The sequence below is a fragment of the Momordica charantia genome (assembly GCF_013281855.1).
Source record: "Momordica charantia cultivar OHB3-1 chromosome 11 unlocalized genomic scaffold, Mcharantia_2.0 BLBB01000011.1, whole genome shotgun sequence".
In the NCBI taxonomy this organism is placed as follows: Eukaryota; Viridiplantae; Streptophyta; class Magnoliopsida; order Cucurbitales; family Cucurbitaceae; genus Momordica; species Momordica charantia.
This window is the reverse complement of record NW_028275159.1, coordinates 17,845,871-17,873,533: the sequence shown is the minus strand read 5'-3', so window position 1 is coordinate 17,873,533 and position 27,663 is coordinate 17,845,871. Positions and strand designations below refer to the sequence as shown.

The following is a 27,663-nucleotide window of genomic DNA, read 5'->3' as shown; positions in this document are numbered from 1 at the left end:
ATTTATTGTTGTAAGATTAACTTGTATCCATATTAATTACATAAATTATTGTTATCAAATTATAACTACAAATTGTACAGATTATATCTGGTTAAATCTTTAACACAAAATCATTTTCAATTTTATTAAATTTATAAAGAAACTTTAAAACAAATAAAATCTTAAATACATATAAAAACAATATTTATGCGAGTATACGTTTATTGATATAAAACTTTTTTATTTTATCTTGAGCCCTCATTTTTTTTTCTTATTGGACGATGTTCATTCAATGTACCAAGATCAACTAGCTTGCCATTTGCATCTTTCTCTCGAAGATGGTAATACTAAGAAATTTATTTTACTCTTACTCTCGCTCTAGGTGATACAATACTTTCGTTCTAAGTGATATATCTCTCTTGCCCAAGGTGATATGTACCGTACATCATCATAACATAACGAACACCTCGACCTAGATTTAGGAGAAACGAAAAACCCGAAAACAAAAATCAATCGGTTTAATTTGGTTAAAATAAACTTAGTGACAACAATGAAAATAGAGTACAAGTACCGCTAGATTTAGAATGAACGAAACATCCAAAAACCAAAATCAATCATAGGGTAGTGAATGACAAAAAAGCGAACGAAAGGGCATGCAAATAAACTCAATAGGAACAAAAAACTCAAACGAAATCAATGGTAACGAAAAACCCAAAAACGAGAATCAATCAATGATACACATCGTGAAGAAAGGAGAGAAATAGGGGGGGGGGGGGGAGAGAATACATACATTTAACAGCTAATCTTTCATTTGTCAAGGCTAAGGAGAGAGAGAGGAGAGAGAGAGGAGAGAGAGAATACATACATTTAACAGCTAATCTTTCATCTGTCAAGGCTAAGGAGAGAGAATACATACATTTAACAGCTAATCTTTCATTTGGCAAGGCTAAGGAGAGAGAGAGGAGAGAGAGAATGCATACATTTAACAGCTAATCTTTCATTTGGCAAGGCTAAGGAGAGAGAGAGGAGAGAGAGAGGAGAGAGAGAATGCATACATTTAACAGCTAATCTTTCATCTGTGAAGGCTAAGGAGAAATTTTGCCAAAAGATATGCTCATCAATAAATGAGGTAGAAGAGAGTTGAGCATTATGAACTGAAATTACAACAGCCAATGGCCCCATTAGCTTCAAATTACAAGACATGTACAAACTACCTAACAAAGAGACCCTCAAAAAAGAAAAGAAAAAAGTTAGCTTTTCTTCTTTCTTCCTATTCTTCAAAACTGATAACATGAAAGAAAATCTAACTCAGTCGACAAATCTTGCGAATGATTTCGATAAGCACGAAGAGGAGAAAATATAAGAGAAGAGAAGAGAAGACGAGAAGAGACGAGAGGAGAAGACGAGAAGAATTGAGACAACACTAAAGCAGAAGTACAATCCCACGAGAGAAATCCAAAGAGAAATAATTGTTACAAGAATTAGGACAGTATGCGCCATCATCTCCATTTTTAAAAATCCTTGTAAAATATGAATCCTCAACCCCAATTAAGCATTAAGAATCCATCACTTCTTACTTGTTTAACGCCCTTGTTAACTTCATCATATTGTCTGCAACTGGGAAAATGAAATTCGAATGATCGACCCGCCAAGAGAAATAGCATGCTTGCAAACAAGAGCTTCAGTGGCCTGCTCCTCAGTGTCGAACATGACGAGTGCCTGCTTTTTCCCATTCATCTCAAAGAGCTTGGTGTTGACAATCGGCCCATGTTCCTCGAGGAGAGTCACGATTTCTTCTTCAGTTACTTCCTGAGATAGAGATGAAATGTGGATCATCTTTGTTGGGGAGCAGCAGTAGCGGTAGTTTTTCGCAGCATTTCGGTTAAAACGATTAAGATTTGAGTTAGCATATTCATGAGTGTCAGCCCCTTGTGTAATATTAGGATGCTTTGAGAAGTTCACCTCCAATCTCTTGTCAAACAACATCGCTCCCTATACAAAATTCAAAAGTAATGTGAGAACATTTACACCCATGAAACCAAAAACTTCTAACAAAATTAAAGCTTCAATACAAACAAATAATGAGATATTATTGAAAATCTGGAGCCATAGATATCCTTCTGCCACGAAATTGAAATTTAATAATACCTGTACAATAATAAAAATGCAACACAATAAACAATACACCTATTTCTGCTTATCTGTTAAGCTAATTTTTCTTTTGATAGAAAAACTGAGCTATTGTCAACCGTTAAAGAATACAAAAGAACCTATAGAAATAGAAGCCCAAGGAGGAGTCAAACAAAAACATAGACACAAAAAGAAGGGGAAAGAAAAAACTTCAATCCAGAAAAATAAGGCCCAGAAGATAATTACAAAAATCCTAACAGACATTAAACCTGACAAGAAACGAACCTTCTAAAGCCTCTTAATACCTCTCGACACCTTCGAAGACACATTTGTTTCTCTTAATCCAAACACCTTTTGCAAAAGAAATCATAACTAAATATAGTAATTTAAACATTGTTACAACGCTTTTTGTTAAAAGAAATAGATAAAAACAACTCGTACAAGACATAGAAAATAAACCCCCATGCATATAAAGAAATTTAAATCAACAAACCTTCAAAAAGTGCACAGCTAATTCTGCCTGGAATCCATCTCCCATCTGAACTAGTGCATGATCGGGTTTATTCCGGAGAAGCTTAATTCTTACAATGTTACCGTAGATGGAGAAAAGGTTAAAAAGCTTGTCTTCATCTATTCTCTGTAACAAATTAATGGTGGTGTCAACCAGCAAAACAAAAGCTTGAGCGGAAGGATTCTAACAAAGAAGAATAAAATATTACTCACATCAGGATTCAGATTGGAAACAAGGACCGTACACCTGTCGTTCGTCCCACTGACACCAGGTGGCAGACCTCCACCAAATGCAGCAGCAACAGCAGCTGCATTGGCCATCTAAACAAGTAAAAAAAGACACATTAATGGACATCAATAGTAACAGCCAATTTTGTACACATCTTTAGATCTTAAATTATTCAAGAGTTCGTGATATGGTCAACCATATTCATCTTATGAAAAACCTGTAAAACTTATCTTTCAAAGAATGTCACTAATTCAAAACTAAAGAATTGCACGTTAAGTACAATCATTATAGAGTAGGATTGATATATTATTATAAAAGGGAAGAAAACCCCTCATAATTAATGAATGATCAAATAGTTGCTAATATTCTTCAACCATCTCAACCATGATTTGACAGGAGCAATACACACCTGTGGAAATGCAACTGGGACCAAAAAGCAAAAAAAAAGAGACGATGGTAAGTATATGATTTTTCCGAGGAGAAAAAAAATTCAAATATCATGATAGAGCATCAGTGTATGACAAAAATATTCATTATTGGATAGAAAACTCCAGCACCTGGTCTTGCACCAGATGCTTGAAGTGCATACATGCCTCCTGCATCCCCATATCCAGGCTGTTGCACATCCATACAAAAAGAGAGAAAAAAAGATTTCAGAAGGAAAGTGACAAATGTTATAAGAATTTTTTTTTAATTATTAATTTTTTTTTAATTTTTTTTGTTAAGAAACCGAACTTTTCGTTGAGAAGAATGAAAACAAAACAGAAAGCTTCAACCCAAAGTGACAAATGTTATAAGAAATTTAAAATGTGGTGGTACATACTTGGGACGACCGGCCTTTTGGTTCAGAAGGCAGGCTAGGATTTGTGAAATCCCTGAAACAATATCGAGAGGAAATATCCATATTGATACAATACATGATGCAAATGAGTAAATTAAGTGAGGATAAGTTATGCAACAAACCTTGAACGTTCGTTATTGTAGTTCACCTGTAACTCGTCAAGACTGCACAATAAAACCGATAAATCTGTAATTCATCAAGTCAAGATGGAAAAATCACGAGCATTTCATGATTAGTTATGAAACCTACTTGGAGAACTGAATGTCTAGTTGACAGCAACCATCATATATATTGCGTCCCTACAAGAGTGGCACAAGTGTCCATCCTTTATGTAAATAGACCAAGATGAAAACCTCTTAAAGAAAGGATCAAAGTCGAAATGATGGGTCCAACAAAAAACTGGTATTACTTGTAGTGCAGTCCTAGCAGAAACAGCACACTGGCGTGATTGATACTGAATGAGAGCCTGAAACCCTACAAACATGCAATTAATATGTTCATGCACAACTCTGAAGATTCACTTAAAAAGCAAAAATACCAGTAGAAAGCAACAACAGATTTAGCAACAAGTTCTAGATGAAAGGCTCAATTTTTATTTGAGGACCCACTCCTGCTTGTGCGAAAAAACACCTAAGGGGAAAAGGAAAGAAAGAACAATTCCAATAGAATAGAATTTTAATAAATCCATGCATTAAGAGATGATATGAGAGGGGGAAGAAGAGAGAACTCAATCTAACCAGCTGACTTCTGAAATGTGACGATCTTCTCCACAAATCCATGTGGAAAAAATACTTGATGCAGCACTTCCACTGTTATGGGATATAGCATGTGATGGATTGTGACTAAGAGTATTCGATTTGGCTGCTCCAGAGAGTGACCAAGAGTGTAATCACATGAAGAAGGATGAGAGAGAAGGAAATAAATTGAGAAGAAAAAAATCCAAAAATATTATATATATGTTTTCGTAAAATTATAGAGTATCGGCAATCTTGCTAAGATGAAGAGCTTCTAGGTGTTGGGTAAAGATTACTGATTAGTAGTATAGCAAATATATTACCACTGATACCAAAAGCTTTAGCTGTTTAATTATAATTAACTTAATCAATTCATTCCTTTATTCCACTATTTCCACACGTGGGCTTATTAACTAGCCCACTATTTCCACTATTTCCACACGTGGGCTTATTAACTAGCCCACTATTTCCACTATTTCCACACGTGGGCTTATTAACTAGCCCACCATTTCCACTATTTCCACACGTGGGCTTATTAACTAGCCTAACATGTTGACAATTAATTCAAAGGTTTTTTTTGAAAAAAAAAAGAAAAGAAAAAGATATTTAGAATATTTCAATGGTAAAATAAAAATCATTAGAATATCACGTATCTCAGATCAAGGATAGAGAATAGTTGGTGCAAGTCAAATCTCAATTCATCAAAACAAAATCCTCACCACATCCTACACGTTAACAATCAATTACAGTAGGGAAGGGAAAAAAAGGCAAAAGCATGGTCCTAAAATAGATTCAGCATGCCATACTTAGAAGCAAGGGAGGTTATCCGTCATGCTTTAACAAATCTGCAAACTTTTATAGCATTTCGTGTCCAAGTCATTCAATACAAAAACTATGCTACTCATTACATATTTATAGAGGTCCATTTCTGCCCCAGTTATTTCTGAGTTTCGATCAAGATATTTAAGCATTTTCCTTTTTAAGCCGGGTAAAAAGTTACAAACCTCGTCTCCTCGTCCTTGGGCATTCTGATCAGCTGTAGTTAGCTCTTGATGTGATGAAAACTGGACATAAACATTCCTTCCCCTAAAGAAAAAACAGAAAAGCATTCAAACATCACATGCTTGATATAAAACTAGTTTGGAAAAAGAAATATTACAGAACTCACTATATATATTAGTGCGAAATAGACATTTCCAAGGAAGTACACCCCCTAAAGACAAAACAGTCTACCAAAACAGTACACCCTCACTCCTGCGTAGTCCCCCAAGCTTTATCTGAGATCAAGCTCTTACTCGAGCACTCTTAGTTACAATGAGCCCCACATACATCAGCATCTTAACTACTTAATTGATGCACCCCTTCCCTCTTCCCCTTCCAATCAAGGCCTATCACTATCCTGCCCTAAACAGCCACCTTGTTGTGAAGGTAAAAGTTATTCTTAAATTTTGAGAGAGTAAAATTATTTTTATATGCTCAAATATGTGCAACTTAAATCTTCTTATGTAGGAGAAATACCTACTACAAAAAAGAGAGAAATAAAGACCAAAAAGGCTAAATATTGAAAACTAATATTTACATGAATATGTATAAATAAGTCCTTAGTATATCAAAAACTTATTCCGTCGTTAGAATACATATTGCACCTATATATTTCTCTTTAATAAAATGTTTGTTAACCTCAATATGTTTTGTTCCGTCATGTAAAACTGAGTCATGACCTATAGATACGACAACCTTATTGTCACAATAAATTTGTATAGGTGTTGCTCAAGGAAACTTCAATTCTTCAAGTATCTTTTTGATCCATATACCTTCACAAATTCCATGGACTAAAGCTCTAAACTCTACTTCATCACCACCCCTGGCCACCACATTTTGTTTTTTGCTTCGTCGTGTAACCAGATTTCCTCCAATAAAGGAACAGTAACCAAAAATAGATCTTCTATCGATAGCACTTCAAGTTCAACCCAGTCTGGATCAGTATAAACTTCTACTTTGAAGTAACTATTCCTTTTGAATAAAATACCTTTTCCAATAGTTCCTTTCAAATATCTCAAGATTCTATGAGCAGTTTCAAAATGAATCGATCCTAGTGCAGGCATAAATTGACTTGTCATACTTATAGAAACTGCAATATTAGGTCACATATGAGACAGGTAGATTAATCTTCCCCCAAATCTCTAGTATCGTTCCTTGTCTTTTATTTCTTCTACATTTGCTGCTTGTAATTTTAGGTTAGGTTCAGTAGGAGTTTCTGCAACCTTGCAACCAAGTAGTCTTGTTTCTCTAAGTAAGAAAATATGCTTTGATTAACAAAGATCTCTTTCTTCAATCTTGCAAACTCCATTGCTGTGAAATATTTCAATGTCCCCATGTCCTTGATTAGAAACTCACTTGCAAGATTTTTCTTGAGATTTGTTAGACATGGTGATCTGAGAATAATATCATCTACTTAAACAATCAAAATTGAGATTTTATTATTCTCAAAGTGTATTAAATATAGTATGGTTAGCTTGACTTTAAAGAAATTCATACCTAGATAGATTTTTTCAAACTGTCGGAGGCCATAGAGTGATTTTATTAATTTGCAGAATTTATTACATCCAAGTTCACTGGTAAGTTTATAAAAACCTCTTCCTCAAGATCGTCATTAAGAAATGCATTTTTCACATCAAGCTGATATTGATGCCAATTTTAATTAACTACCAGAGACAAAAGAACTCTAATAGAGTTAATTTTAGCAAGGAGTAAACGATTCCTAATATCAATTCCATAAGTTTTGAGTGAAGTCCTTAGTTACCAATCTGGCCATGTGAAGGATCAACAATACGCGTCTTGGCTTCAAATTGAATTTCCTTCTAGTATAAAACTTAAACTAAGAAACTTGATTGGTAGAATCATTACATAGTATTTCTCTCCCCCTAAATTGAATTTCCTTCTAGTATAAAACTTAAACTAAGAAACTTGATTGGTAGAATCATTACATAGTATTTCTCTCCCCCTAAATGAGAAGTTTCTACCTTGGGCATCAAAGGACTAGTAAAATCAAGACAAATAGGTTCTAGGAAGAGGAACATAGATATCCTAAAAATTATCTTCCAAATTTAGTTTCTCCCGTTAAATGAAATTTTGGGTCAAATATGGCTGATTTTGTAAAAAAGACACATCCAAAGTCACAAAAAAAATTTTTGGTCCAAAGATCAAAACATTTATAACTCTTTTGACTTGAAGACTAACCCAAAGAATATACATTAACAACTCTAAAATCAAGTTTGGACCGAAATTAACTAGTTATGTGAACATATGTGGTACACTCAACAAACCATCATGGATTGACTCAGTAATCAATAAGGGCCAATGCAAAGAGTAGAGGGCTTAGAGGGAATGGGCTCAAACTGTGGGTGGCCACTTGCCTAGGATTTAATATCCTACGAGATTCCCTAGCAACTAAATGTAGTAAGATCAAACTGTTATCCCATGAGATTAGTCGAGGTAGGCACAAACTGGCCTGGAAACTCACAATTTTTTTTTCTTTTTCATATGAAACTTAACTTTCATTATCAAAAGAGGGATGTACAATAGAAAGTGTATGAGATATCCCCACCACAGGCCAAAGAAAGTTACAAAAAAACCTCTCAATTGGTGAAAATATGAGTTACTCCATTGTTACAAAATGGTTTAGATAACGAGTCCATGAAGAAGAAAAATTTTGATTAGATCCCATAAAATAGGTAGATCGGTCGCTTTGTCATGAAAGACCTTATGGTAGGCGCCAAAGGGTAGGTACCCACCACCGTATTCGACCACAAAATAAGCACTTGGCCTTTGAAAGAAGTCCCCAAAGATATCTGTATTAGAGCTTCCGAGGCACTTTTTGGAAAGACCCAACTAAGTTTGAAAATTTTCAAGAGATTCCTCTAGCAAACCTCACTGAAAGGACATTTGAAAAAGAGGTGCATTTAATCCCCTCCACTATTTTTGCACAGGCAGCACCAATTTGGGGATAAGCATTAATTCAGACTAATTCTCTGAAGTCTGCTGCACGTCTGGATCCTGACTGAATCCTCTCTAACAAAAAATCCATAAGAAAATTTTGACTTTTTTGAGTGTACCAAAATATAAAGCACCTAAGGGGAGTTTTGAAATTTAAAACGTTATTAGGCATACTATTAAAAAAATGTGGTATACCTAACAGCTTTGAGAGGTAGATCAAAATATAAAGCACTCAAAGGGGAGGTTTTTTTTTTATATGAAACAAATATTTCATCGATGGTATTAAATTTTTTTTTTTTTTTGACAGAAAAATGAAACAAGGAACAAGAAATACAAAAAGGGCCTACAAAAAGACAACCCAAAAGAAGGGACCCTCTAAAGAAAAGGGCTACAATCCAAAAGAATGAATCCTAACGGATAATTACAAAAGGCCTTGGAAACAGAGCCCCATAACGGAGTATTAAATCTAATGAACTCCTAAACATAATCCACAGATTTCTCCACTCCCTAAACAATCTGTGATTCCTCTCCAGCCAAATGCCCCAAAGAGTAGCCAAAAAACAAGCTTGCCACAAGAAACGCCCCTATCCCGAAAAGGAGGGTGTAACAGCACATCCTCCATCATCGACCTACAATCCCTCGCGCGGACCCATGTCATCCCAAAACACCTAAAGAAACGAAGCCAAAGTTCTTGAGCAAACTGGCAAGTCCACAACAAATGCTCAAGGTCTTCCGAGGCACTCCTGCAGAGAATACACCATTGCGGGCCCAGACAAGAGGAAGACACCCTCTGGATACGATCCAAGGTATTGCCTTTACCAAGTAAGACTTGCAACCCGAAAAACTTAATCTTCTTTGAAATTTTAACCTTCCAAAGGGAGGTTTACCAAGGGGACGACAGGGAAAAAGAGGACGAGGAATTCAAGACATGAAAAAAGGAACTACAAGAAAAACCTTTTGAAGGGTTGGGGGTCCACACCCTCACATCCTCCCTCTCAGAATAGGAGGGGGCCTCAGACAACAAAGCAAGTAAAGCAGAAACCTCTAAAGCTTCTCAATCCATCAAAGAACGAGAAGGACCCAAGGAAACGGAAGGACCCACCCCCTATTATTTAAAACTTCAGCCACTGAAAAAAGTCTTTTATCAGAAAGATGATAGAGCCGAGGAAACGCTAAGCATATAGGTTTATCTCCTACCCAAGAATCCTCCTAGAAATAAGTGTTACGACCATCCCCCACAATAGAACGAAGAGATTGAGAAAAAATGGGGAGACACAAAGCAATAGCCTTCCAAGAATTTTTATTGTTCACCTTACACCCACCTGTCGAGAGCCAATCGAACGGGTGCGGCCCATACTTGCTCACAATAATCCTTCGCCACAGGGCGCTAGGTGCATGGAAGAACCTCCACAACCACTTAGCCAAAGAAGCCTCGTTCCTAAGCCTCAAGTTCCCAATCCCCAAGCCCCTCACTTCCAAGGGTTTGGTAACCTCTTTCCAACTAACTAAATGAGCACCACCCCCCTCTCCACACCTTCCCAAAGAAAGTCCCTCGTAATCTTTTCAAACCCCTTGCTGACAGCCACCGGGATCTTGAAGAGGGAGAGAAAGTAAGTCGGAATACCCCTTAGAACAGCCTGGATTAAAGCGACTCTCCCTCCTTTAGAGAAAAAGGCTTTCTTCCAAGAGGAAAGGCGCTTCTAAAATTTTTCAAAAACCGGTGTCCAAAAAGACAGTTCTAGGTTTATGACCTAAAGGAAGACCAAGATAAGAGGGAGGGAACTCACCCATTTCACACCCAACCAAGGTCGCCCATTCGCTAAGCTTACTCGTGTCACAATTGACCCCAAAAGAGAACTTTTGCCTCTATTGATCTTAAGACCCGATATCACTTCGAAAAAACCTAGGAGGTAGTTAAGGTTATTGAAAGCCCTATCCTTACCAGAGCAGAAAAAGATGGTGTCATCTGCAAATTGAAGATGAGAGAGGCACACTTTCTCCCTTCCCTCTTCCCAAGCTTCCAGAGCCCCTTTCTTCACTCCAACGAAGATTAACCTACTAAGAATATCCACCACTAAGAGAAAAAGGAAACATTTACACCATTGATGGTATGAAATATACAAAATGCCTCATAGGCGATTACAAGAAAGCTCTCCAACTTGTAATAAGATCATTTAGAGAGTAATTGTTGAAGGGGGTAGGAACATTGACACCAACTCAAAGCTAGAACAATAACTCTATCAAAAAAGTTTTCAAAAGAGAGGGCTTTATCATTGAAAACCTGATGGTTCCTTTCTAACCACAAAGATCGTAAGAATGCCCGGACTATTTGAACCCAAAGAATAGCTTTGCCGTTGCTGAAGGGATGACCCACCAAGATGCAATCAAGCAAGGTAGCTGGTTGTGAGTGGAGAGCCATTTTCCATCCAAATTCCAAGAGCATATTGTTCCAAAAGCATGTGGCAACGTGACAATGAATAAAGAGATGACTTTGAGTTTCTGATGCTTCCAAACATAGATGGCAGCAGTGTGGGGAGAGGGACATGTATGAGAGCTTTCTCTGTATCCTGTCATGTGTGTTCAAGGCCCCGTGACTAAGCTCCCAGCAAAAGAACTTGATTTTCTTGGGGCATTTCCCATGCCACAGGCTAGGGTAAAGGGTGGAGGTTGGATAATCGATTTGAGAGCTGAGGAGTTTGAAAGTAGATTTAATAGTGTATGTACCCAAAGGTTCAGGGAGCCAACTCCAAAGATCTTCGGGGGGGCGCAATCGGGTTTATCAAAGTTGTCAATCTCATCCATTCATCAATCTCCTCCTCCTTGAGAGGTCTGCGAAAGTTGTGATTCCATGAGGAAGTGGTTCTTGACCATTGATCACCAATAGTGGCTTCCTTATTTGTCGCTAGTGTATATAGATTCAGGAAGAGAGAGGCTAAGGTCCCCTGTGCTAACCATTTATCTTTCCAAAAACTGATTCTGCTCCTATCCCCCACCCTGCAGACGACGTTGTCCTTTATAAAGTTTGTTTGTAGGGTGATCGCAGTCCAAGGTCCTTTATGATTAGGATGGTAGCCGGTAGGCCAAAAAATGGAGCGGGATCCATAGTATTTTGCTGAAATGAGTCTTCTCCAAAGATGGTTAGGTTCAGTTATGTAACGCCACGCCCATTTGGATAGGAGAGCACAATTTCTCAGTCTTTATGTTTCCAGTGTTGAGGCCTCCCTCATTGATTGGAAGCTGTGTGCTTTTCCAATTAATGAGATGCCATTGTTGTTTGGGCCTTCCCATAAAAAATCCCTAAAGATATTTTCCAACTTCTCTACTGTTTGGCCCGATAATTTGAAGAGTGATAGGTAGTAGGTGGGAAGATGGGTGAGGACGGATTGAAGGATGGTATGTCCCCCCCCCCCCCCCCCCCCCCCCCCCCGAGATGTAGAAACTGCTCCAATTACAAAGGCGACTTTGAAGTTTCTCGATGATAGGCAGTCAGAATGATTCCTTTATTGGGTTACCGTTGAGGGGTAATCCCAAATAAATGCTCGGCCAAGTCCCTGATTAACAACCCCATGTTCTGGCAATTTTGTTGATGGTCTGTGTATCGATAGAGGTGCCAAAGACACTAGATTTGTTGTAGTTGATGTTGAGACCCGATGCTATCTCAAAAAACTTAATGATCTTGTGTAGGTTTTTGATGTAGAATGGAACCTTGTTGGAGAAGAGGAGGGTATCATCTGCATAAAGGAGATGGTTAATCTTAATTAAACTATATCTAGAGGCATAACCTTGGAGTTGGTCATGTTGTTGTCCATGGTGAAGCAACCGGCTGAGAACATCTGTAATGAGGATGAAAAGAAAAGGGGAAAGGGGGTCCCCTTGTCTCAATCCCCTAGTGGCAGTGAATTTTCCTCTCCGCTTCCCATTCATGATGATGGAGAAACTTGTAGTGGAGATACATGCCCTTATCCATTCCCTCCGTTCCTTCCCGAAGCCTTTGTGTTACAGGACCATATCCAGAAAATCCCAATCAACCATGTCAAAGGCCTTCTCAAGGACGAGTTGGATCACCACCGCATCAGATTTTCGTGCTTTCCAAATTTCCAATCATTGATAATTTCATTGGCAATAAGAGCGGAGTCCAGAATTTGTCTTCCTTCTACAGACGCCGATTGTTGGTCAGTAATAGTAAAAGGCAGTACCTTTTTTAGGCGTTCGGAGAGAACCCTTGCAAGAATTTTGTAGGCACATGGGATGAGGCTGATGGGTCTGTAATCATGCACGATTTTGGCTGCTTTCCATTTAGGGATGAGACAAATGTAGGTCTCATTTAGGGCAGCATTGATAATTCCATTTTTGAAAAAGTCTTGGAACATTATCATTATGTCATCTTTAATAATGTTTCCATGACTTTTTATAAAATTCAGCTGTAAATCCGTCCGAGCCCGGTGCCTTATCTATGCGAAGATTATGTACTGCCTTGATGATTTCTTCCTCCGAAAAAGGCTGTTCTAGCAAGGTAGATTCATCTGTGGAAATTGGATCCCAAGATAGGTTTGTGGGGTAGCATCTTTGGCCATCCTTCCGAGTGTAGAGTGTCTTGTAAAAATCAATGAATTCCTCTTCAATGTATTTGATTTGTGTCAAGCTAGTCCCCTTCCGTGAGAGAATTTCAGTGACAGTACTCCTCCTCTTGTTAGCAAGAAATCTATGGAAGAATTTGGTATTTTCATCCCCCTTGCAAAGCCATTTCTGTTTGCACTTTTGCCTCCAAAAGATTTCCTCCTTGGCGGTGATGGATAAAAGGTCCTCTCTAGCTTGATTTCTGGCTTGGATTTGAACCGGTGTAAGGTGATGGGATCCCTCAAGCTTGTCCAAATAATTTATGTGGTTGGTGAGGTCATCCTTCTGTGAGTGGATACATCCAAAAGTCTGGGTGTTCCACTGTTTGATGGCAAGCTTAAGGGATTTGAGTTTCATCATCAAGTCGTGACCTGGCCAACCTAGGATAGGATTGTTTCTCCACCATGTTTCAAGGAAAGGGAGGAAAGATTTATGTGTCAACCACATATTTTCGAACCTGAAAGGAGATGGCCCCCAATTATTCTGACCAAAGTCAAGTAAAATATGAAAGTGATCAGAGATGGTTCTGATCATCCTTTTAGCTATAGGCATCCCCAGCTTGTCTATGCAACCACTTGCGAGGAGAAACCGATTGATAAGGGAAAACGAAGAGTTGCGATAGGGGTGAGCATTGGTCGGTCGGGGTCGGTTTTTGGCTAACCCCGACACCGAAAACCGACATAGTCGGTTTCGGTCGGTCGGAAACTTTTTTTTTTTTACCTCTCTGTACAAACCGACCGTTTAACCAACCGTTCGGTCGGTCGGTTTGGTCGGTTCTTAAAAGAAATAAGAGTTGTTCAGTGCTGTGTGATTGGAATGCAGGGAAGAAAGATAAGAAAGGGAAGAGAGGAAGAAAAAAGAGAAGAAAGGGAAGAGTCGAAGAGAGGAAGAAGAAGAATGGTGAGAAAGAAAGAGAAGATAGGTGGAGAGAGAAAACATGAATGAAAAGAAGAAATGAGAAAAGAAAGAGAGATTGAAAAAGAAGGAATGACAGTAAAAGAGCCACGTAGGTTGGAGAAGAAAAATGGGTTAAAAAGTAAAATATAATAATAAACAAATAAAGGTAAATATTAATATATAATTATATATTCCACCTGAATCGTGTGAAATAGCATTTTTTTTCTTTTACATTTTTCACCCACGTGGCTTTTTATTAGCCATTCCCTCTTTCTTTTCAATTCTTTTTTCCCCCTCTTTTTTCCCTCTCTTTTTCTTTCTCCAACCTTCTCTTTCTCAGTTTCTCTCGTTTCTTCTCGTCAACTCTTAGCCCTTCTTTTTTTTTTCATTCCATCTGCTCTCAGTTATCATTTTTTCTCTAATTCCTCTCCTGCATCTCTCTCGTGGAAGGTTGGAATGAAATTTTATTATATTTTTTTCTTTTTTTTTAATAAATCGGTCGGTCGGTCGATTCCTTTGATATTGGAAGAGCCGACCGACCGACTTGTCGGTTTTTCATAGTGAAAAACCGACACCGACCGATTCATCTTTTAAACCGACCGACCGACGTCGGTTCGGTCGGTTTTGATCGGTCGGATCGGTTTTTCGGTCTTCTATGCTCACCCCTAAGTTGCGAGACCACGTGTGCTGCCCGTTACAAAGGGGTATATCGATAAGGCTGGACTCCTTAATAAAAGAGTTGAAAAGCCGCATACTCCTTGTCAGAGGTCTGCCATGTGATTTCTCCCAAGACCATCTTGAAACATTGAAGTCTCCGGCTAGAATCCAATGGTTCTCGCACAGATAAGAAAGATCACGGAGTTCCTGCCATAAAAAGGTGGCGAAATTTTGTAGTAGAGGGGCCATAGATGCCTGAGACCCAAAAGGAGAAGCCATCAGAAAGACAAAAATTTATAGTGAAGGAGAAAACACCTAAAATTTATGTGGCAGTGAAATCTGGGTTATTCCAGAGGATGAGGACTCTACCAGCTGTACCAGATGCATCAAGAGCAGCCCAAGTAATCCTATGAGCACTCCACAGGGACTTTACGATGAGAGAGTCCATAATCGAGAGCTTAGTTTCTTGAAGAATCACCACATTTGGATTTAGTCGAGAAATAGATTGCTTTATGAGGGCTCTTTTCTTCCAAGAGCCCAATCCTCTTACATTCCATGATAGGAATTTCATTTAACGCATGATGGCCCCCCCTGGAGAAGCTTCCGTTTCTCATAGTTGATAGATGAGGAGAGGTTCTTGAGCTCACGGGTTCCTGTTTTTGTTTTACCCGTTTTGGATGGCTTCTTTGTTTTGGAACTTGTTTGTGGAATCTCCATTATGCAAAGGCCCAATTCCTTTAGGTAATTTTCCAGATGGCACCTATTTGGTGAAAATAAGCCTTTTTCCAATGCCTTATCCTCATAATCGATGCTGATAGGCTGATAGGTTCTACAGTCAGTGGTTGTAGGATAGTAGTTTCTGTGATGGCTATGTTTGGCAAGGGAAAGTTTGGGGTGGTGGCTAGAGCAGATGTGGGTTTGGTAACAGGTTGAGTGTCAGTGGCCTCGGGGGATGGCAAATCGCCAAAGAGGGTGGTGGGTATAATAGGTGTGTTTGGGCTATTGCATAATGGTAGGATTAGGCTATCCTCGGAAAGAGGGCTAGAAAAGTAATCCAAGTCGTGGGGATCATCAGGGATGGGACTGTCTTGGATAAACCGAGGTTTTTGTTTTTCGAAGAGAGAGGGTGGGTGGTGCTTCACCCATACAGTCACGTGTTCTCTACCTTCATAGATAATGAATGGCTTTTGTACCATGACAGTGGGATGCGAGACAGAGGCTGCAGGTTGGTCAATGACTTTTGCTTTTCCTTTTGTCGAGGACAAGGATTTTCGTGTAGGGTCAATATCACCTGTCAGAACCTCATTTGTTGTAGAGACATCTTGCCCAGCTTCTTGGTTTTCGGATCCTTTCTCAACGGCCCGTGAAGGGGCGGCGTCGATTGGGTTCCGACGTCTTGGAATGCCAGTTCTGACTGTGGTCGTGTATGGTTGTCGCGGGACTTTATCGTCAGGCCTGCGATTTTCAATCAGGTTGCTGGCATTGAAGAAAGGATCAATAAGGATGAGGAGATCATCTTCTTGGGTAATGTCTGATGGGATCTCCACCACAGTAGTCAGGATGAAACCACAGTCATTATTCATAATCTTAATCTCCAGCTCCATAATATCTCGGAGATTCACAGCTGCCTTCGAGATTTCTAAGAACCCCCTGCACTTGTCTCCAATGTAGGGGATGATGGAATCATTCCATAGATGAAGGGGAAGGTCTCGGATTATGATCCAGCAACCGTAGGAAGGAACCTTATGGTTTGAGTTAATATTCTTCGTGCTCCATTTAAGAAAACGTAGTTTGAATGAGCCTATGGGTTGCCATCCACCAGTGTTGGTGTGTGGTTGCTTGTTTGTCATCTTTGCATCTGAGGAGAGCTTTATCAGGGTGAAAAGGGTTGATGGAGCATAAATCACTCACTGTCTCTTGTATGGCCCGAAGGATGGAGTACCAGTCATCATGGAATCATTGACGTTGTACTATCATCCAACGGCTCCAAGCAAAGGTTTTTGGGATCGAGTCTGTGATTTGGTAGTAATGGGTGGGTGACTGCTTAGCCAAGATAGAGTCTCGTTGAGGGGGGGAGTGGTCTGATAGATCCCTAGCAAAAAGGCTGGATGTCTTTGGTTTGTCGGTCGTGGGATAGTTAAGGATGAGGTTGTAAAAAGCCTTCCATCCTTCCTTGCCTACATAGATCTTTGGGGAGGGTTTTCTCTACCCTTCGCCTTTAGGTTGTTTTTGCTCCTTTGGGCTTCGATTTATTAATTCCCTCTTAGTTTCTTATCAAAAAAAAAAAAAGAATCCTTCCTTGCCTACACCAGAAGGAAGCATAAGTCTATCTTTACCACCATTGCAGTCAAGCTTGTTTATCTCAAGCCAGTATCCTTTCTTATTGCTTAACTTTTCGATCCATAGGGTGTAGTCATCACTTCGGTGCTCTTTAAAGAATTTGTGGGTAAGTGGAGTGTCCAACATCAGATTGATGGACGACCAGGTAAGGGAAAGGGAGTAGGTGACATCCTTTCCAACCTCAGATAACCGGGCGCGACTCCCTCTAAAGTGTTCATCGACTTTGATCAAGGTTTTTCGCTCGATCCTAGCTTTGCGAGCAGGGTAGTTCCAGGTGCACATCATGTACAGTAGGGGGTTGGGAAGGGTGTTGGGAAGGGTGAGTAGGGGAAGGGAGAAGGCGGTTAGAAGGAGAAAGGACCATCTCTACCGACAGCAGAGGAGGGGAGGAGGAAGGTGGCAGGCCGGTTGGTGATTTGGGAGGGAGGAGAGTACGGAGAGAACATTGGGGAGGGTGTTACTCAAAGGGGAGTTTTGAAATTTAAAGCATCCTATTTATTAGGTAGGCAGCAATGAGAATGACTTCTGTTGAATTAGTTAGAAGTTAAGATTATGTGGACTTAGTTAGAAGTTGTTTTAAAGTTGTTTAGATTTTGTGTTTAAATTTAGCAAATAAATCTTTTTTTGTCAGGGAAGTTAGGAGGTTATTCCTAGATTTTGTTTCCTCTTGTAACCTATAAATAGTGCCTCTATTCCTCATCTTTGATCAATCAATTTGAGAATTTATTTCTTCTCTCTTTTCTCGTGTATGTCTCTCTGGTGTCTCTATCCTTAGTTTTTATGGTATCAGAGCTAGGTTTAGATTGACACCAGAATGATTAAAACAGCCATGATGACTGATGTGCGCAAGGATGAGAGTACCGACGGATCGAATACGACCTCAATTTCTCTCCCTAAAAGCACATCCACGACACCTCACATCTCTATCTCTGAAAACACTTCGCTCCAAATTACCTCTCCAAAACTCAACGGAAAAAATTTTCTGCAATGGTCTCAATCGGCCCTCCTAGTTATTTGTGGCCGCAGTCGACTCGGGTACATCAATGGCACGATAGCAGAACCAGATGAAGCTGACCCTTCTTTTTCCGTGTGGGATGCACAAAACTCAATGGTCATGGCATGGCTCATTAACTCGATGGAGGAGGACATTAAAGAATCCTTCATCTTCTACTCAACAGCAAAGGATCTTTGGAATGCGCTCACTATGGCTTTTTCTGATTTTGATAACTCGGCTCAATTGTTTGAATTACGCAATAAGGCACGTTCCTTACGACAAGGTGAATCCGATGTCACCCAATACTACAGCTCATTACGTAGGTTGTGGGCTGAACTTGATTTATGTCTCAATCTCGAATGGGAGAACTCGAAGGATGCTGAACGCTTCCGCAAACACGTCGAGAAGGAACGAATTTATGATTTTCTTGCAGGTCTTCGTCCGGAATTAGATGATGTGCGTGGCCGCTTACTTGCCACAAAGCCAATCCCAGCCATTGACGAAATCTTCGCAGAAGTTCGCTGGGAGTCAAGCCGTAAACGTGTGATGATGGGTGATACACACAAAAAACCTCTGTCCCTCTCACTGGAATCATCAGCTCTGGCGGCACGAGGTCCACCACCACCTTCATCCCGATCTACTCGTCGGAACAACCTATGGTGTGATCATTGTAAGCGCACAAACCATACAAAAGATCGGTGTTGGGAACTCCATGGTCGTCCTCAACGGAAGAATTTATCAGGGGATTATCAGCCACCTCCACCTACAAATACTTCATCTTCTCGAACCAGCTCCTCCGACTATCAAGTGGGCCCTAGTGTGTCAAACTCCCAAGATTTGGCCATCTCTCTCCCTCCATTTTCGAAGGCACAACTTGAACAGCTCTATCGCCTCTTAACACCGCCGGTTGAGTCTACTCCTTCGTCAAGTTTTGTGGCACAACGAGGTATTTTTAATGCAGCTTTAACAAGTCAGCAGCATTCCGATCAGTGGATCTTAGATTCGGGTGCAACTGATCATATGACCGCTTTTCATGATATGTTTACCATGTACTCACCCAACCTAATTCAGACACATGTCAAGCTTGCAGATGGGTCATCGGCCATTATTAAGGGCTTTGGTTCTGTTATTCTTAGCCCAAACATTACATTGCACTCAGTGCTCCATGTGCCTAAATTATGTTGCAATCTAATTTCTGTTCAGAAGTTGACTCATGATTTAAAGTGTCAAGCCCTGTTCACTGACTCTAAGTGTTTGTTTCAGGACTTGATAACGAGAACGACGATTGGCTTTGAAGGGCTCTACTACTTCGGAGGACCAAGTCTAAGAAATAAACAAGTTCTCCAGGTTGGTAGTGAGTCGAATTCTAGGGAACAACAAATTCTACTTTTACATCGCCGTTTAGGGCACCCGAGTTTTCAGTATCTTAAACATTTGTACCCTTCACTTTTTCATAAAGATGACCTTTTTACTTGCGAAGTGTGTCAACTTGCAAAACACTCTCGTACATCTTATCCTTCTGTTGAGTATATACCATCCAGTCCATTCACAATGATTCATAGTGATTTATGGGGGCCGTCTCGCATCAAAACTATGTCCGGTAAACGTTGGTTCCTTACCTTCACTGATGACCACACTAGGGTTTGTTGGGTCTATTTACTTAAAGAAAAATCAGAAACTGCATCAATCTTTCAACAGTTTCATTCTCTCATTCATAATCAATTTAATACGAGAATCAAAATTCTTCGCACAGATAAGGGGACAGAATATTTTAATCAAATATTGGGAACTTTCCTGTCTCAAAATGGAATCATTCACCAAAGTTCCTGTGTCATTACCCCCCAACAAAATGGTATAGCTGAAAGGAAAAATAGGCATCTTTTAGAAACTGCTCGTGCTCTCATGTTCACCAATTCTGTTCCTAACTGTTTTTGGGGTGATGTTGTCCTTACTGCTTGTTATCTCATTAATCGGATGCCCTCTCGTGTTCTGAAATTTAACACTCTACTAGAAATCTTACTCACTATCTATCCGCAAATCCGATCTGTCCTCACAATTCCCCTCAGAATATTTGGATGTACTGCATTCACTCATGTTTATGATCATGAACGTCACAAATTGGAGCCAAAAGCCAGAAAGTGTCTTCCTTGGTTACTCTCCTACTCAAAAAGGCTATAAATGCTATTGTCCATTCACCAATAAATTTTACACTACCATGGATGTCACATTTTTTGAGTCTCAATCTTTTTTCTCCCTAAATTCCCCTCAGGGGGAGACTGAGCCTATTACAAGTAGTCTTGATGGAAATATTTGGGAGATTGACGATCTAAATACCAGAATTGAGTCCCCTCAGTCAAAAATACCTGAGATTGATGGTCTAAATACCGAGTCACCTCAGCCAAAAATACCTATCCCGATCGTCCCAATTACTCAGATAGAAGAGTCAGTTCCTATTATTTCCTCTAATAATGAAGATGATCAAGTCAACCCAAATCGAAGTGACAAGCAACCTGAGACTCTTGTTTATTCTCGGCGACAAACGGTTCAAAGAGGAGTGGAGCCACCACAGCCTCAACAGCAAAGTCATGAATCCATCTCGTCCTTAGGTACTGAACAATCTACCCTTGTGCCTCAAGACAATGCTAATGATCTTGATCTTCCTATTGCACTTAGGAAGGGTGTGAGATCGTGTACTCAACATCCAATTGCTCGATGTATTGGTTATAGTCATTTATCTTCAGCAGTTCAGACCTTGGCTCTCAATCTGGAAGCCAATAAGGTACCAAAAATCCATTCAAGAGGCTATGAGCAATCCACAGTGGAAAACTGCGGTAGATGATGAAATGAAGGCTTTGAAGCTTAATGATACGTGGACAGTAGTTGATCGTCCTCAAGATAAACCAACGGTAGGATGCCGATGGATCTTTACTGTCATTTAGGCTGATGGGTCCATTGAAAGGTATAAAGCAAGATTGGTGGCCAAAGGATACTCTCAGACTTTTTGGGTAGACTATCAGGAGACATTTGCACCCGTTGCAAAATTAAACACAATCCGTGTCCTCTTGTCTCTTGCTGCAAATCTGGATTGGAAACTACAACAACTGGATGTCAAGAATGCATTCCTCAATGGAGATTTGGAAGAAGAGGTGTACATGGACCTTCCTCCTGGATTTGACATTGATAAGTATGATGGAATGGTGTGTAAGCTGAAGAAATCTCTCTATGGTTTAAAACAATCCCCACGTGCATGGTTCGGGCGATTTTCAAAGGCTGTTTGTAAACAAGGATATACCCAAGCTCAAACTGACCATACAATGTTCTATAGGCACTCTCAAGGTAAGATCACCATCCTCATTGTTTATGTCGATGATATTATTGTCACAGGTGACCATCATGAAGAAATAGAGAGACTAAAACAGGCACTTGGAAAGGAGTTCGAAATAAAGGACCTGGGAACACTTCGGTATTTTCTAGGGATGGAAGTTGCTAGGAGCAGAACTGGTATATCTGTGTGTCAAAGAAAATATGTACTAGACCTCTTGAAGGAAACCGGAATGCTTGGATGTAAACCATCTGATACTCCAATAAATCCCAATCATAAGTTGGGAGAGAGCCTAGATGGGGTACCCGTTGATAAAGGGAGATATTAGCGTCTTGTTGGAAGATTAATCTATTTATCCCACACTAGGTCGGATATTGCATTTGCAGTGAGTGTTGTAAGTCAATACATGCATGCTCCTACTGAAGAACACATGGAAGCCGTGTACCATATTCTTAGATATCTTAAAGGAACTCCAGGGCTTGGATTATTTTTCGGAAAGGATGATGACAGAAAGATTAAGGTGTTTACAGATGCTGATTGGGCAGGTTCTATTCAAGATAGGAGATCTACGACAGGATATTGTACCTTCGTATGGGGCAATCTTGTTACATGGAGGAGTAAGAAACAATCAGTTGTTGCAAGAAGTAGTGCTGAGGCTGAATTCAGGGCATTATCTCATGGTATTTGTGAGATAATGTGGCTGAAACTCCTCCTCGAAGAACTCAAGATCAGGTTTGATAGTTCAATGGAAGTCTATTGTGACAACAAGGCTGCAATTGCTATTGCACACAATCCAGTGCATCATGATCGTACTAAACATGTTGAGGTTGACAGGCATTTTATCAAAGAGAAGATTGAAGAGAAAATTATAAATCTGATGTATGTTCCATCATCAGATCAAGTTGCAGATATCCTAACAAAAGGACTCTTGAGACCCGTATTTGAAAGGTTGTTGATCAAGCTGAAACTGTTCAATCTGTATAGTCCAGCTAGAGGGGGAGTGTTGAATTAGTTAGAAGTTAAGATTATGTGGACTTAGTTAGAAGTTGTTTTAAAGTTGTTTAGATTTTTTGTTTAAATTTAGCAAATAAATCTCCTTTTTTGTTAGGGAAGTTAGGAGGTTATTCCTAGATTTTGTTTCCTCTTGTAACCTATAAATAGTGCCTCTATTCCTCATCTTTGATCAATCAATTTGAGAATTTATTTCTTCTCTCTTTTCTCGTGTATGTCTCTCTGGTGTCTCTATCCTTAGTTTTTAACTTCCCTCTATAAATATTCCATATCATGCATGGAAAATATTATATAGCACGTGATATTTCAAGTAAATGCCTATTTTTTTCTTTCAACAATCTCATTCTATTTAGAAGTATCCAGACAAGTAGACTGATGAATAATACATTTTTCTTCCAAAAAAATCAGCAAAAAATTTATTGAAAAACTCAATTCAATTATCGGTGTAAAACGCAACTTTTGGTTTAAAATTGGGTGACAGAAGGCCAAAGGGAGGCATTGAACTTAGCCAAGTCCCAAACCTCCTCCCAAGAACTTTCCTTATTACTAAAGACTCTCCCTCTCATCATGGAACCACCAAAGAATGGATCCTTAGCTCTGTTGGTGTAGGCATACACCGGTAAGCCCTATCCAGCCTCTAGGTCCTTAGTTCAATTCTCATAAGTAGCCAAATACTAAAGATATTCCCTTTTAAATTTAAGCACCTCAAGTTTCTTCAATTTCACATCATTTGGCAACAAAACTTTGGTAGTTCAACATCCACCATTTTCGTCTGCACACTTCAAACTGTGCCTTCCCCTCTTTTTAATGAAAAACCAACTTTCATCGAGGAAAAAATGAAAGAGAAAGACTACATAAGTGCAACACCACTTCAATTACATAAGTGCTACTGCTGCATAAGTGCCTTCCCCTATTACCCTGTTCCTACAATGAGCCAACACCTCTTCTTTTTAAACAACTTGTTCATTCCTCCAACATGCACAAACTCCTTTTCCATTGATTCTTGTACACCTACTATCTTTTCCTTGAGTGCATCTAGTCTCGCTTCAATCTTTTTAATTCCAACCATTTCCTAGGCTTGTACAACTCTATTACCACAATATTGAACTTTCTTTATTTACCAAAGCAAGAAAGATGCACAGCCAAGCAATGATTCACCCCTCTCCTAACTCACAATTTAGGCAACTCCTCTAACTCCTTTAGAAGTTGGAACTCAAGGCCACCATAGTACAACGTATAGAACAAATCCTATTTAGGGATTGTAATAACAAGTTAGTAACTCCTCTCCCTCCCATAGTCCCCCTCCCCAAGTACTAGTTGAGATCACACTATTACTTGAGCACTGTCAAGTACAATGGGCTCCACATATTACAGCATCCTAATTAGTTAACAGATGCACCCTCCACTCTTCCTACTATACACTTTCATTATTTCATACCACTGCAGGTTATACTGTTACAAAAAGAAGACCAATCAGATATGCAAGGATAAATTTGAATAGCATAATAGTACCTAATGCTTGGCTGAACATTTGCAAAGAACTGCAAAGCATTAACTGCTGAGGGAACATCTTGCAGCTGCATAAGAGCCTGAATTCATGATACAAAGACAAAACAATGAAGATTCCACTTTAGCTCAAATATAGGACAAACTTAGACAAGTCATTGTATCGTAGTAAAATTGAACCTGATTTTTAGCACGAAGCATCACAAGCTTAGTTATGACACCAAATGGCTGGAATAGCTGAAGTAAATCATTCTGCAATTATGTAAAAGAAGTATACAGATTTTTAAAAATTAGGGGAGATGAGAGAACGTACAAAGATACAAATTAACTAGTTAATAATACAAATAAATGTTGGAACACTGGAACTGCAAACATCACAAAAGAATGCCACCCTCCAATAAATAGCATCTTTTGAAATACTCCATCTAGTCGACGAATTAAAGATACAAAATATATATATATATATATATATATATATATTGAGGGAACATTTGTTTTGTAAGAATGACAATATATTCGTGAATCATCCTAGGTTGTAACAATACTACATTGCTATAAATGTAGATAGAAGTTTCCCATGGCCATTAGCTTCCCGTGAATAATTGGGTTTGTGCCATTCGTGTTTGGCAAAAGTTCATTAGCCATACCAATACTCCAATGGATACTTTGTTCAAATAAATCATATATATATATATATATGGAACGAATTGAAGCGACAGACCTAAATCTATGTTTTTAAAGAATTTTGAAACTATCCTTCAGATTTGATTCTGATTGGGCCCTTTCTGTTAGCTAGTTTTTTTTTCCTCCTTTTATTGGGTTGTTTTTGTATGCCCTTTTTTTATTACAGTCCTCGATAAATCTATTAAAAAACTTTTCTTTTCTTTTCATCATGATCATCAATGTCCTAAGTTGGCTGCTTTTACAAGGAATAACAAAGGCCTCGTAATCGGATACTCTTCTAGGTATGGCTCTATTAAGGTCAATCACTTACAAATCCACTTGGATTACAGAGCTAACTTTTCTTCTTAATATTTCCAATATCGAGACCCCATTAGAGAATGGGAAGCTTTTGACGAGATGTTGCTTACCTTTTGCGCTTAGGCCTTACCAGAGAAAGTCGAGATGGATCTTTGCGATTCTTTTTGCTGCCTTCCCCGAGAGATGAAAGATGGATAATTAGTACGTTGAGAGGTTAGAGAGAATGGATTGGATGATGGTGAGTCTAATGAAGAGATTGCTCCATTTGGAAGTTTGTTCTCCAATATTTCAAGTGATGGGCAGCCAAAAACCTCTTTTCTTTAGTTATCATTTCGAGGAATCTCCAAATAAGTGGATGGCCAAGAGCCAATTTTATTCCCCAAGCTTTGGCGATGATGGTCATGGTATATGTGTCGAGAAGAATCCCTAAGACTTCAAATTTGTTGTAGTTGATGTTGAGACCCAAAGCCAGTCAAAGGCTTTGCTTAGCAAAAAAACAAAAAATCAGCCTTATTTATCAACCCTTTCCCAGATCAACATTATCAAAGCCAATGTCATCATCTTCTGGCACGACAAGTGGCATGAGTCCAACACCTTTGCAGCTCTCTTCTTTAATATATACACTATCCACCAACAAATCCTCCAAAATATCAGATTTTTGGTCCAAATTTAGTCACTCTTGGGGTTACAGCTTCAGGAGGCCCTTAATGGATGTTGAAATCAAATATTGGTTGCTTCAGTCACAAAAGCTCCCCAAAGTGTCGCTCCTTCCCATAGCGGATAGGTGGTTATCCAAAGGTTACACTATCAAATCTGTGTTCACCAATCTGACCACAAGTGATAACCAACAGCTACTACCTCCCTACAACAGAATCTGGAAGGATAAATATCCTAAAAAGATTGAATTTTTTTTTGCTAGCATCTCAATCACAATGCCATTGACACAAGACTGGCTGCAAAAAAAGCTTCTTCACATTCCTCTTTTCCCTAGCTGCTACCATATTTATTTAAAGGAAGCTCAAACTCAAGGCAATCTTTTCATCTCCTGCAAATATGCTACTAGTTTTTGGAACAAGGCCCTCTCAACTTCTGGTTGGCAAACCCCACTTCACACTAGCCCCAACTTAAATTTATTTCTTCATTCTCTGTTGTCGGGGCACCCTTTTAAGGAGGAAGAAATCCGTTGGGTACAACTGATCAGAGCTTTTCTTTGGAACTTATAGAGGGAAAGCCAAATCATACATATTCGTTAATCTTATCATCAGAGATAGCTAGAAAAAACAAACAGACAATGATCAAATAGTTGATATGGTGATGGTTGGACAAAATGGAGACTAATAATTTGATTCCCTCCGCAAATGGGTGTTAATTACATCAACAGCATAATTTTGTCGCATGGACCAGCCATTTTCTTTGTTATCACTACTCTCTCACCCACTAAAATGCAAATAAATATTCTTAAACCATACAGAATAACATGTTTGTGGCAATAGCTCAATTACCAATATACATTTGCAGAGTTTATTCTGAATTACAAAGTTATCAATTGAATTCCAGCTTGAGAGAGAGAGAGAGAGAGAGAGAGAGAGACAGAATGGACCTCCGATACTTCATGGCCAACATTTCGGACGTGGATAACTTTTGATGGTTCTGTCATTCTACACTGCTTGCAGCAAAATAACCCAAATAAATATATATATAATTCAAGTCAACATTTCCAGAGACTTAAAAGAGCAACTCGCCCGAAACTTCTTGCCATTCTAAATGCAAGGAAAAAAAAAAACCCAAAGAATTTAAACTTGAATGACAACGAGGATCGGCATTCCCAGTATTTCAAAGAAAAGAATTAACTGAGATTTAACTGAAGCAAAAACAGTGCATATTCTGCCGCAATGCACGCTTAAAATAGAAAAAATCGACCAATCGAGAACCAGAAGGCCCAAAACACCCAAATTAAAGCTCAAAATTAGAGTACCACAAGAGCTCATAATTCGACCAATGAAAAAGAAAACGAATTTCCAAAAAAGGAGCATCAAAAGGTCAAAAAACCCTAGACTGAGTATCTGCTGAGGCAATCACAGAGAACAAAAAAGTGGATGAAAAGAAACACTTGGTTGTTCTGCTCCAAGTATGTTGAAAGTAGGAAGAAAAATGATAAAAAATCAGAGAGAAGCTTACCTTAGAGAGAGAGGAAACAGGGGAGGATAGAGAAACAAAGCCGGAAAATGGAAGAAGAGGGAATCAGAGACTGAGATCGGCTGCTACGGCTGCCCTATGCTTCGCACCCCACGGGTTTTCTCATACACCCTCACTCTACTTTCTTCTCTGCGTGGGACCCGCCGTAATCCATCCACATCATCACGTATAATTGAGAATTTTTTTTAGTAGAGTATTTTAAAAAAAAAATTAGAAGAAAAAAAAAACAAGTAGTTTTGAAATTATTTAGGCCTTTTTTTAAATAATGCTTTTTTTTAACTTATTTTCAAATAACGTTAGTTTAAATAAAATTAAACCATGTTATGTAAGGTTGAGGTATTATCCATGCTCTATGTCCATGTCTATGGCTGGCTCCATAACCATACTATGGTGATAAAGGTGGTGTGTGAAACTGGTTTGAACCAGGAGTTCGTACAGGAACGTCAAGCTCGATTGGAGCATCATGTTCTACTTGATGACATCCTCTATGCCGAGGACCGTCAGCAGACGTAGGCACTCTATACATATAATAAAGCATTTGAAGATGTCTCTCACTACTGTTTCACAACTTATTAATATCTTCTAATGATGAGGGAATACTTATTTGTTCGAAACACGTATCATACATGCAAAAAATAATTAACTAAATATATATATGTAAATTCAAATAGTCTGTAACCAAATTAATAATCGTACCATAGCACCAAACGTTGCTCATTTTTT

General features: G+C 39.0%; 1 protein-coding gene across 2 annotated transcripts; it reads right to left on the bottom strand.

Annotated features, from left to right (window-relative positions):
• Nucleotides 1-1,371: 1,371 nt before the first annotated feature.
• Nucleotides 1,372-27,075, bottom strand: LOC111019618 (polypyrimidine tract-binding protein homolog 3). 2 transcript variants are annotated; one of them, XM_088119356.1, is made up of 15 exons: nucleotides 26,923-27,075; nucleotides 26,345-26,407; nucleotides 23,944-24,015; nucleotides 23,770-23,846; nucleotides 5,428-5,509; nucleotides 4,427-4,550; nucleotides 4,099-4,163; nucleotides 3,939-3,988; nucleotides 3,812-3,853; nucleotides 3,672-3,723; nucleotides 3,442-3,463; nucleotides 3,258-3,271; nucleotides 2,833-2,940; nucleotides 2,603-2,746; nucleotides 1,372-1,971 (listed from the first exon to the last, which is right to left on the bottom strand). In XM_088119356.1, the coding sequence occupies exons 2-15, from the start codon at nucleotides 26,399-26,401 to the stop codon at nucleotides 1,582-1,584; spliced, it is 1,299 nt and encodes a 432-aa protein (XP_087975482.1). In that variant the 5' UTR covers nucleotides 26,402-26,407; nucleotides 26,923-27,075; the 3' UTR covers nucleotides 1,372-1,581. The 2 variants fall into 2 exon arrangements, with proteins under 2 accessions (XP_087975482.1, XP_022151702.1); XM_022296010.2 differs by having other exon boundaries at nucleotides 3,406-3,463; nucleotides 26,923-27,074.
• Between the last annotated feature and the right edge of the window lie 588 nt (nucleotides 27,076-27,663).